Here is a 12,851-nt window from a genome sequence, read left to right on the forward strand (position 1 = left end):
TGTAGCATAAATTGAAATCGGCACACACAATTATGTGGATATCACAACTATGTTACAACTAGAGGATCACTGCTTGGAACGAAATATCCAAGGGTACATACCCTATCAAAAGGGCAAGCGGGTGGACAGAAAGGGTGTGACTGCCTTCTTAGTAAGAAATGAAATTAAATCAATTGCATGAAGTGATATTGAGTCAGAAGATGTAGAGTCTGTATGGGTAGAGTTGAAGAACCACATAAGAAAAAAAGACGCTGTTGGGAGTTGTTTACATGCCTCATAACAGTAGTCAGGATATTGGCAGAAAATAAAATCAGGAGATAAAAAAGCAACTACAAAATGCACTAGATTGGAGAGTGGCAGAAGACATGAAATGATAGGCCAACTAGCATGGCCTCAGTTGCTGCTTAGATTTTACAGTCTGCTATAAAGGATGAGATTATGGAGTACTTGTAAGTCCTTGGCTTTGTCAAGGGGAGGTCATGCCTAACAAATCTGTTAGGATTCTTTTAGGTGGTAACAAGCAAATTAGTCAAAGAATATCCAGTGGACGTGATCTATTGGGATTTCCGGAAGAGTTTGATAACGTGTAACACAGGCTGCTAAATAAGAGCCCATGATGTTCAGGACAAGGTACTGGTATAGATAGAAGATTGGCTGACTGGCAGAAGGCAGAGAGTGGGATCGAAGGGGTCTTTATCGGGATGATAGCAGGTGACTGGTAGAGTTCCGTAAGGGTCAGTGTTGGGGTCACAACTTTTCACGTTGTGCATTAACAATCTAGATGAAGGAACTGACACAGCATTGTTGATGGTTTTGCAGATGGCAAAAAACAGGTGGAGGAACATGCAGTGTTGAGATCGTAGGAAGACTACAGAAGACAAAGTAAAAGAATTGGAAAGTAGTGGCAAACGGAATACAGATGAAGTGTGGTGGATTGAGTTTTGATAGGAAGAAGAGAGACATAAACTAAACAGGTAAAAGCTTTGGTAATCTGAAGCACAAAGGCAGTCCTAGTTCAGATTCCCTTAGGTTCAGATAGCAGGTACGAAGGCAAACGCAACATTAGCATTCATTTCAAGAGGGTTAGAATGCTGAGGTTCTAAAATGCTCTGGTCAGATTGTATATAAAATATTAAGAGCAATTTGGGCCCATATCTAAGGAACAATATGACAGTGTTTGAGAGCGTCCAGAGGAGATTTATAACAATGATCCCAGAAATGAAGGGCTTGTCATGACAGGAGTGATTGGAGAATCTGGGTCTGTACTCGAAGTTTATAAGGATAAGTAGGGATCTGATTGAAACTTACAGAACACTGGATAGATGTTTCCACTAGAAGGGGAGATTGTGACCCAAGAGCACAGCCTCGAAGTGAAGGGACAACCCTTTAGAACAGCGAAGAAGAGGAATTTCTTCAGCCAGAGGGTGGTTAATCTGTTGAACTCACTGCCGCAGAGGGTTGTGGAGGTCAAGTCATTGAGGGCATTTAAGACAGCTAGATAGGTTCTTGATTGCTAACAGAATCAAGGGTTATGGGAAGAACGCAGGAAAATGGGATTGAAAGATATATCAGAGTCAAGAGAGTGGTGCTAGCAAAGCACAGCAGGTCAGGCAGCATCTGAAGAGCAGAAGAATCAATGTTTCCGACTTAAGCCCTTCATCAATGCTCAAAACATCAATTCTCCTGCTCCTTGGATGCTACCTGACCTGCTGTGCTTTTCCAGCACCACTCTCTTGACTCTGGTCTCCAGTATCTGCAGTTCTCACTTTTTCCTAGTTGAAAAGTATACCAGCCATGATTGAACGGAGGAACAGATTCAACAGGCTGTATGGCCTAATTCTGCCCCTATGGTCTTTATTCTGCCAGACCTTGAGTTTCTCCAGTGCTTTCTGTTTATACTTATGCTTGAAGGAGTTGCACAAACATGCATTAAAATAACATTCATTTCAGAAACAAAAAAAAACAGAAAAACTACAGAATATAATTTATCAATACTTAGAGATGAATAAGCAAAATGTATGTAGAAGCAAATTATTTCTAATACCACCATTTAGACAAATACTTTCTTGATTTCTGGATTACATACAAGACTAAATGACATGGCGAGAAAAAAGAACTCAAGTTCCATTCCACCTTTCAATTAGTACTGAGCATATAACTCTCAGTTTCTTGAATGGATTCCTTCACAAATAGGACTCAAACCTTTGCACACTAAAATCTCTTTGCAATGGATGCATTCCCATAGAATGTCAAAATTGATGATTTTCAAAGAGCAAAATTACCCAACTACATTTGCACAGTGCAGATTTACCCTCAGAAAACTGTGCAAACAAGTCCTAGTAGATTAAAAGATACCCAGTATGAATTGCACATACAAGTAAATTGGTGATGGGCAACATACAAATGTTGTGCGACTTTACTGTATCTGGAAAAGAAATACTGTATCAGGAAATGAACACAATTGACAAGATTGTATCTACCTCGGTCACTGTAATCATCCACAAGGATGAGCTCCTTTAACAGAATATCAGGTGAAGTATCAAGAACACTGTGGACCGTCCTCAGGAGTGTTGACCAGGCCTCATTATAAAACGCTATTACCACTGAAGTGGTAGGAAGGTTTCGATAGTCGTACTTTTTCTCTCTACATCTATAATGTAAACATTAAAAACAGTATCATGTACATTTGCAGCTGAATTACAACATATTGCATACATTTGGCACATTCATTGCATTTACTTTACACAATGTGAACATTTTGAATGCAAGTATTCTCCCAGTAAAAACAAGTTGTTACCATACACCCCTTTCCAAAAAAAGGAGTGTGAAATACTTCATTATTCTTTGAATATTTTTGGCTGAAAGAAATCTGTCCAAGTGGAATCAGTAAACAATAATACTTAATAACCCTGAAGACAATTTAAAGGAATTCACAACGGTGAGCGCATTATCGTTTTCATTCAGTCATTTTTACCTATTTCTGTACCAATTTATTGCGTGCAAACTGAATTCAGATGATTCTTAAAATTGCAATGACGTGATATGAACTCATATTGTCTCAAGTACGAGTCCAGGCATCAGAATATATAACCACTCAGCTATCGTACATTCAAGCACAGAATTTTTAAAAAAAATCTTGAGCTATTTTATCCCAAATGTAATTGAACCGAACAAAAATTTAAATTTTGTTCTGCCTAAATTTAGTGTTCTGGATTTTGTGCACACTGCTGACACTGAAGAAATCTGTGAAATATATGATGCTACTTATATTTCCCAATGTCTACCTTAATTCTGGAGCCAGCTTAAAAGGATCCCTGCAATCATACCACTTTGAAGTCATTGAATAGGTTAAGCAGCCAGGGAGAAAGTGAGGATTGCAGATGCTGGAGATCAAAGTTGAAAAGTGTGGTGCTGGAAAAGCATAGCAGGTCAGGCAGCATCTGAGGAGCAGGAAAGTCGACTTTTTGGGCATAAGCCCTTCAGGAATGAAGGGGGGTTTATGCCCCAAATGTCAGCTGTCTTGCTTCACGGATGCTGCCTGACCTGCTATGCTTTTCCAGTGCCACATCTTTTGACGAGGTTAAGCAGCCAGTCACACTGAATAATCCACACAAAGAACAAAACTTGAAAGAACGTACAATAAAGCAGCATATAAGCCTCATCATTCACTTTTGTAATTTTATAAAATGCTAAATAAAGATTGTGAAATAACTGGTAATACAGTAAAAACTGAAATATCAAATCTTTAAAAAATTGCTTTTACAATTACAGTCTTTGTTTTTTTAAACAAAGTGTGGGATGCAGAAATGTGGCATTCTATATATTAACCTTTCTGGCCCAGAAAACTAATCAACAGTGATTATGAATTAGTACACCATTAGTAAGATCCTCCAACTCCAAGAATTCTAAGGGTGATAATGTAAAAAGTGGAAGGTTATGTTCAGTGATATCTAATTGATTATTATCTTCAACAGCAAATCCTTGGGGAGTGAGGAGTCACTGACAGTGACTTTGATTTTCTTTATTGAACTGGGTATGTGCAAAAGTCTGAAGTTTCACAGTATTAATGAAGGCTGAGTACAGTTTTGCAATAAAATTAAAATCCAGTTCATTATCTCAACCAATTACTTACCCCAACAACATCCAGGCAATGAGAAAATATATCAATGAGAAAAAATCCTGCATGGTAAAACCTTCACCCTTATCTTCAAAGTGACTGAAGCCTTTAATTTGATTTTAAATGACTGCATACCACAAATTACATTTACAAGGTCCTAACAGAGTAGTAATCTCTACAGTACAGTGGATTTAAAACATGAAAACTTTACCTACTTGGAAATTACTGTGGTTATGGAGAGGGTTCAACACAGATTTATATTCAGGGGGAAAGTGAGGACTGCAGATGCTGGAGATGAGAATCAAGAGTGTTGTGCTGGAAAAGCTAGGGCTTATGCCTGAAACGTCGATTTTACTGCTCCTCGGATGTTGCCTGACCTGCTGTGCTTTTCCAACACACTCTCGATGCAGATTTCTATTCATTTCTCGCTGATTTCATGACTGCATTTTGTACCTACTATCTCTGGTTTGAGAAACTTGTTTAATTAAAATGTTTCCACGAGTGTTTCTATAAAAGTTCCCTGACATTTAGAGTGCCTGATCCTCGTAGGCAGCCCCTTCTAAACCTATAACTATTTCTATCTAGGACAAGGGCAGCAGATACTTGGGTACATCACCACCCAGAAATTCCCTTGCAAGCCACTCACCATCCTGATTTGGAAATATATCACCATTCCTTCATAGTTGCTGCTGAAAATTCTGGAATTCTCTCCCTAATTGCATTGTGGGTCAAACTACAGCATGTGGATTGCAGCAGTTCAAGAAGGCAGCTCACCCCCACCTTCAAGGGAGATTAGGAACAGGCAAGCCAACAACACCCATGTCCCACAAGTGAATAAGAAGAAATCTAGATCTGACACCCTCATCAGTCTCATGCAGTTCAAAGTTCCTCTCCCCAATCCATTCAGTTTCTCAGAATTCAGCCTTAATATCGTGAGACTGAAATACCTGATCTTTGTTACATGAGACCTCACTATTACTAGGTATACAATGAATACAGTCACTGACTGACTCGTACTGCATAGGTTTATCCATTGTAGTTGACTCAGGGCTCTTCAAGAGGGTCATAACAGTTAAAGCTCAAAAATAAAGAACATTGGCCTTTTTTAATAAAAAGCAGAAATCAACCTTAATTTTCACCTGAAACTGAAATGGATTTAAATGTAGAAATACCACTATTCCCCAATACTACCATGGTCTACCACTAATGCACTGTTGAACAAACGAACATTCCCAGAGCACTCTCACATGAGAAAATTGCATTCTCAATGACAGTGCTGTCAGAACACTAAAACGGTCATGCATCCCAATCTCCCAGCGCTTCAAAACTAAAACTCTCTCACAATTTCAAACCCAAATAATGACAAACTTCCATATCCTAACAGTACTCTTCCCAACAACCCCCCATATTCACAACCCCCATAAACAATACTTCAACTGCCTTCCACTTGAAACAATTTTCACCATCTTGATATAGATTCTGGGCTTTAAAATGAATATATTATACACAAACAGGTTAATCAATGTACACAAAAATAAGCACTTTTAAACTGAATTGTAAAAGCTTAACACAGTAATTTACCAAAAACAAAATGACACTAACATTTTAAATCAGTACTCCCAACAATACTGTCCTCAAACCTACCTAAGATTAACTATTCATAATTGATTTCTTCTTGATCTGAAGTAGTTGATGGTTTTTACAATTCTTCAGAGTTAATAATTTAGCTCTAATTCAAAGCAAAAACATCTCTCTACACCGCCATTACTATCAAGATTGCAGACAGCAATGTCACCAGTTCTTTCGCTAAACCTAATTTGCTGTTTTAAGATCTCACCTTTCAAGTCATTAACCTCAACTCAACCTGGTGCCAAACCTTTTAACTCAGCCCAAGTTTGGTTTAATTGCATTTATACAATTTTCTGCCATTAAATTTTAAGTCCTAACATTACCAAAAATGAAATAGTCATAAGGTTACATGAAATACCTAGTCTACAAATGATTAATATGAAAAACGACTCAGTGGTACTAATGAAAATTGGAGCAGGATTACATGGTAAATATTGCACAAACCAAACCAATGGCACAACCTCAACTTCTAAACAAAACATCAGTGGTCATGGTTTCCTCTTTGGCATTTGAATGCAGCAGTCAGCTATTTACTTACGAAAAAGTTTGAAGAGCTTCTGGTTTTCTCTGTTCTGCAAACAAAAATCAGGTTCTATCACCAACAAATCTGCAAGGTGAAATGTAACTTATTGGTCATTTCTCCTTGGCATCTCACAGTTAAAGTGTGATTCTTTTTACAGTTTTTAGTTGTTTTCATTCATAGTCGGTTTTCAAAGCAGAACTAAGCTACCAATATTCTATTGCAAACTGCAAATTCAATATCATTTAACTACCCACACCCCACGGGCTACCATTAGTCAAAAACTGAACTAAGTTAACCATGTAAGTACTGTGGCTACAGAAACAGATCAGAGGTGAGGGATCCTTGAGCAAGTAACTCACTTTTTAACTTCCCATTGCCTGTGCATCTATAAAGCGCAAGTTCAGGAGTTTGATGAAATACCCCACCACTCGTCTGGAGGAGTGCAGTTCCACCAATACTAAAAACTTATTACCATCCAGGGCAATGCAGCTAGCTTGTTTGACACCACATTTATAAACATTCACTCTCCACTACCAATGCACAGTGCATTCTGTACAGGATACACTGCAGAAATTCACCCAAGTCTCCTGAGACAGCACTTTAAAAATCCATGACCACCACCATTTTGAAAAATCAAGGGCAACAGATAGATGGGGACACTATACCTTCAACTTCCTCTCCAAGTCACATTATCCTGGTTTGGAAATATATCACCATTCCTTCACTGTTGCTGAGTCAAAATCCTGCAACTCTCTTCAGAGCATTGTGGATGTACCTACATCAGATGGACTGCGTAGCTCAAGAACATACCTCACTATCAGCTCCTCAAGGGCATGGAGGAAAATTTACATTCCAACCCAGGCAGCAAATCTCTACATCCCTGGAATAATACTTTTAAAAATGGAGGAGCGCATTGTCAGGTAACTGAAATAAAACCATGAGTTTAATTTTGAGACCACACTGTTCCAATTCCACAATTTAAAGGAAGGCCATTAGCACATCATATTGGAGTCCATTCTTTCAAAGAGCTTTAAGCTTCTAAGAGAGTTCTTGTAGGTTTTTGCATTTAATAATGCTAAGGGGGCCAGAGCAGATACATTAACTACTTTGGCCATTTTGAAGCATTTCAGGAAAGGGGACACACAGTCTGAACCTTAAGAGCCTAACCTCCAACAGTAAAATTAGGAGACAGCTCCAGACACACACACACACACACACACACACACACACACACACAGTGACAAAAGTTTTGAACTTTCCTCCACAAATAGTAATTAATGTTAGAGCTGTTGATGAAAGCCTGAAATTTGCACAATCTAATTTACTGGTGGAACAGGGAAAAAAATAGCTTACTGTGTTAGTAGGGAGATTATTATTCGAACGGTATAACTGTAGTTGGGTAAAGAAAGAAGGGGATCTCAAAGTACAAATCAACAATCATTGAGGGTCACACCACAGACTACCAAGATGATTGGAAAAAAGCATGCCACACATGAAAGTTTATTTCCAAAAGGTTGCATTGCAAATTAGGGAAGTTATGCTGTTTCCATCCCTGGTTAAACCGCACTTACGAGTATAGTTGCTGGTTCCCATATCAGTAAAAGCACCGGAAAGGGTACAGACAAGATTTACAAGGATAATAGCAGAAATGCATGGGTAAACATATCAGGAAAAGACTAACAGGATAGGATTTTATTCACTTAGAAAGAGACCAAAGAATAACTTAATAGAGGTGTTTACAATCATGAAAGGTTTTGATAAAATTCCAAACAATGACAATGTTTCTTCTTGTGGGATATAACATAAGCAACGTCTGAAGCAAAGGAAATCTACCATCATTACAAGAGACTCACAGCAATATGGTTGACCTGTAATTGCCCTCGAGTTAATTAGAAGTGGGCAATATATTCTGGACTAGTCCAGACCCCAAGTGGCAGTGACTGACACCATAACAGTTGTGCCCTTTTTTTAAAAAAACACCACCACTGCCACCCACCTCAAACTCCCAAATCTTCCATCCCCACCTTCCTATTCTCAGAGGGCTCACGGCAATCCTCACGCTTCAAAATAGAATCAGAATGGGAAAACATTTGGGAAGCTCTGTTTTAAGGGACAGAAGTATTCCCCTTAAACAGCTACACGGTGCACAATGAACTTGTACAGCAGATTCCTTATTTTGTGAAGTGGTTGAACTAATCAACTAAAGCGAATGCAATGTTGTCACTTATCTCAAGAGGGTTGGAATATAAAAGCAGAGATGTGCTACTGAGACTTTATAAAGCTCTGGTTAGGCCCCATTTGGAGTACTGTGTCCAGTTTTGGTCCCCACACCTCAGGAAGGACATACTGGCACTGGAACGTGACCAGCAGAGATTCACATGGATGATCCCTGGAATGGTAGGTCTAACATATGAGGAACAGCTGAGGATCCTGGGATTGTATTCATTGGAGTTTAGAAGATTAAGGGGAGATTTAGATTAGATTAGACTTACAGTGTGGAAACAGGCCCTTCGGCCCAACAAGTCCACACCGACCCGCCGAAGCGCAACCCACCCATACCCCTACATTTATCCCTTACCTAACACTACGGGCAATTTAGCTTGGCCAATTCACCTGACCCGCACATCTTTGGACTGTGGGAGGAAACCGGAGCACCCGGAGGAAACCCACGCAGACACGGGGAGAACGTGCAAACTCCACACAGTCAGTCGCCTGAGTCGGGAATTGAACCCGGGTCTACAGGCGCTGTGAGGCAGCAGTGCTAACCACTGTGCCACCGTGCCGCCCACTAAATTTAATAGAGACGTACAAGATAATACATGGATTGGAAAGGGTGGACGCTAGGAAATTGTTTCCGTTAGGCGAGGAGACTAGGACCCGTGGACACAGCCTTAGAATTAGAGGGGGTCAATTCAGAACAGAAATGCGGAGACATTTCTTCAGCCAGAGGGTGGTGGGCCTGTGGAATTCATTGCCACGGAGTGCAGTGGAGGCCAGGACGCTAAATGTCTACAAGGCGGAGATTGATAAATTCTTGTTGTCTTGAGGAATTAAGGGCTACAGGGAGAACGCTGGTAAGTGGAGTCGAAATGCCCATTAGCCATGATTGAATGGTGGAGTGGACTCGATGGGCCGAATGGCCTTACTTCCACTCTTATGTCTTATGGTCTTACCTCCATTACTAAAGGCAAAAGCAAGTTATGCATTGCAAGTTCAACACTTAAGACATACTTAGTATGTACATCAAATTTACAATGAACATGTTTTCAGTTGTTATCTCCCTTTGCCAAAGTGAATTTGCAGACTTGTATTACTCCATTCAGTAAACTGAACATTTTTTTATGAAGACTTGCTTTGCTCCAACTCTGAACAAAAGCTTAACTCTGCGTTCAGAGATGGTATCAGTAGAAACCACGCAAAGGGCCAGGGGAGGTTGGTCCGCACAAACATTACATTTTAAAAATTGAACCCACTGCACGTGTAGTCAGATAAACCAGGTTCACGCAAGAGTAAAATGCCCTCTTTTGATTAAATTGCTGTGAAGAGTTTTTTTTGTTTATGCTCTGTTATTTTTCGATAATTAAAAGTGACTGGGCTGGCAAGTTAAAAGTGCACTGCTGCCCTCCAGTGTTATTTTGAAAGAGGAGTACATTTCAAGCGATCCACAACAGCGAAGTAAAAAGAACGACAGAAACAAATTTGGATGTTTATTAGGAGAACCAAATGAAAATTAGATTACTAAGACCAGGTTTCAAAAATATCTCATAACAAATACATTAATACACAATTTACTTAAGAATGTAAACAGAAAAAATACAAAAGGCAAAGAAAACACCCAATTTAAATAGTTAATGTGACTTTTCTTTAGTAGTATCAAAATTAAGTGGCCAGAAGAGCAAAAAGACTTGGTTAAAAAGGTTTATTAAATGCAGGACCTTGCTTTAAGTCATTCATTTATTGTATTGCCTTTACAACAGCAAAAGCCCCTCAGAATTAATAGAATATACAAATTGATAGGTTAGCAAAAATCATATTGGCTCTTTTAGCCCGTCTGAAACAAGCTTCTTAAGAAATGGGTGCAAAAATAGCCAACTGCAGCCCTTCAAGGCTTCTCCAACTGTTCATACAGACATGGTTGAACTTCCGAATTATTTTTATTCACTTGTGAAATGTGGGCACCACTGGCTGGCCAGCATTTACTGCTTGTTCCTATTTGTCCTTGAGAAAGTTGTGATGAGCTATCTTCTTGAACCACTGCAGTTCACTGGCAAAGATTGTCCCATTGTGTTCATGAAGGAAGGAATTGCAGAATTCAAACAACAGTGAGGAACGGTGATTTATTTTCAAGATAGTTTCGATGAAAAACTTACAGGTAGTAGTGTTCCCATGTACCTGCTTCCCTTATTCTTCTAGATAGAAGTGGTCATGGATTTGGAAGCTGCTAAGGGTCTTTGGGGAATTACTGCAGTGCATCTTGTAGATAGTAGCAGCAGTGTGTACTGAGTATCAATGGAAGGAGTGGATGGGTGTGGATTTACTGCCAATCAAGCTGGTTGATTTGTCCCAGATGGTCTCAAACTTGGAGTGGTGTTGGAGCTGCACTCATTCAGGCAAGTGAGGAACATTCAGTCATACTTGTGTCTTATGGCTGAAGGACAGGCTTTGGGTACTTGGGCGGTGAGTTCTCACAATAGTATTCTTAGCCTCTATAGCATTGTTCTAGCCACTATATAAGGTGAACCCAGTCAGTTTCTGGTTAATGGTAATCCCTTGTATGAGGAATTCAGTGATGGTAACACCCATTGAATGTTTAGTGGTTAGACTGTCTCTTATCGGAAATAATCATTGCCTGGCATTTGTGTCATCTGAATGTTACATGCCACTTGTCAACACAAGTCTGGGTATTATCCAAATTTTGTTGCATTTGAACATGGGCAGCTTCAGTATTTGAGTCATGGATAACACAAAATTATGCAATCGATGAACATCCACACTTCTGACAACTTTTCACTTTTAGATTCCACTTTTCCAGCCATTCTCCATTTCCCTTGATCCCATGAGATCAAAACTTTGCCTCAAACACAACCCCCTAGTGCACAGAATTCAAAGTGCTCATAACCCCAAGTGAAGAAAATTTTCCCCATCTCATCCTTAAATTCACTCATGGGATGAGGGTGTCCCTGGTTGGACAGCTTTTATGGCCCATCCCTAATTGCTTAGAGGGTAGTTAAAACTCAACCACATTGCTCGTGGGTCTGGAGTCATGTGTATGCCAGACTAGGTAAGGATGGCAGTTTCCTTCCTGAAAGTACATTAGAGAACCAGATTGGTTTTTCTCACAATCAACATGGTCATCATCGACTCTTCGTTCCACATGTTTTTAAAAACTGCATTCAAATTCCACCATCTGCCGTGGCAGGATTCAAGCCCAGGCCCCCAGATCATTATCTGGGTCTCTGGATTAACGGTCTAGTGATAACACCACAAGGCCATCACTTTCCCATAATTATCTACCCATTAGTCTGAGGCAATGACACCATGTTGCAGATTCCCTGGCCAGAGAAAACAACTTCTCAGTCTCTATCCTGTCAAACCCCTTAAGAATCCTCCCCATGCTGACAAGATCACCTTCCACTGTTCTAAACTCCCAAAAGCATTGAACCAATTTATTCAGCTTCTCACCTCAGGACCTGTTTCAACCTCATGTTAAGTTTTTCCCTCTTAGATATGGAGATCTGACACTTTGCAATGAGAGAAACTCAATTAGTAACTGAAAACAAAGGCATTTTGGGGGAAGAGTGGTCATAGTGTGAAAATACAGCAAAAGAATTAATGGGTAATGCAGAGAAGTGTTTACATATGTCAGTAGGAAGAATGAGGAGAGGCTACATGAGGGTGCATACATGAGGATCAATGGTAGGCACAACATCGTGGGCTGAAGGACCTGTTCTGTGCTGTACTGTTCTGTGTTCTAATATCCATCACTGCTTTTGATTAAATCTTCCAGCACTTCACTGATGATCAAGATTAAACCAATGGGATGAAATTGTCCCGATTAGATTTGTCCTGCATTGTATGGCCAGGATATACTTGAGAATTTTACATTTTAATGTGCAGATGTCAGCAATGCAGCTACAGTAAAATATCTTGGCTCGAGGTATAGCTAGTTTTAGATTAAATTAAATTAGATCCCCTACAGTGTGGAAACAGGCCCTTCGCCCACACCGACCCTCCAAAGAGTAACCCACCCAGACCCATTTCCCTCTGACTAATGCACCTAACACTATGGGCAATTTAGCATGGCCAATTCACCTGACCTGCACATCTTTGGATTGTGGGAGGAAACCGGAGCATCCGGAGGAAACCCACGCAGACACAGGGAGAATGTGCAAACTTTATACAGACAGTTGTCCGAAGCTGGAATCGAACCTGGGACCCTAGTGTTATGAGGCAGAAGTGCTAACCACTGAGCCACCCTAATTTTGGAAACAATTCTTCTGTTGCTTAGCTGAGATATTGTCTGAATCCAATTAAATGCACCTTGGAGCATCCAGAGGACATAGACATAATTTTAGTTACTTC

At 39.9% G+C, this 12,851-nt stretch overlaps 1 protein-coding gene across 1 annotated transcript in view; it reads right to left on the reverse strand.

The window, feature by feature from the left end:
• galnt12 (UDP-N-acetyl-alpha-D-galactosamine:polypeptide N-acetylgalactosaminyltransferase 12) overlaps window positions 1–12,851 on the reverse strand; it is a 75,641-nt gene that overhangs the window by 48,432 nt on the left and 14,358 nt on the right. Inside the window, exon 2 of the mRNA XM_060824780.1 lies at window positions 2,481–2,650. Within this exon, the coding sequence (XP_060680763.1) occupies window positions 2,481–2,650 (170 nt within the window). The remainder of the gene's footprint in view (window positions 1–2,480; window positions 2,651–12,851) is intronic.

This window comes from Hemiscyllium ocellatum, chromosome 5 (genome assembly GCF_020745735.1).
Source record: "Hemiscyllium ocellatum isolate sHemOce1 chromosome 5, sHemOce1.pat.X.cur, whole genome shotgun sequence".
Classification (NCBI taxonomy): Eukaryota; Metazoa; Chordata; class Chondrichthyes; order Orectolobiformes; family Hemiscylliidae; genus Hemiscyllium; species Hemiscyllium ocellatum.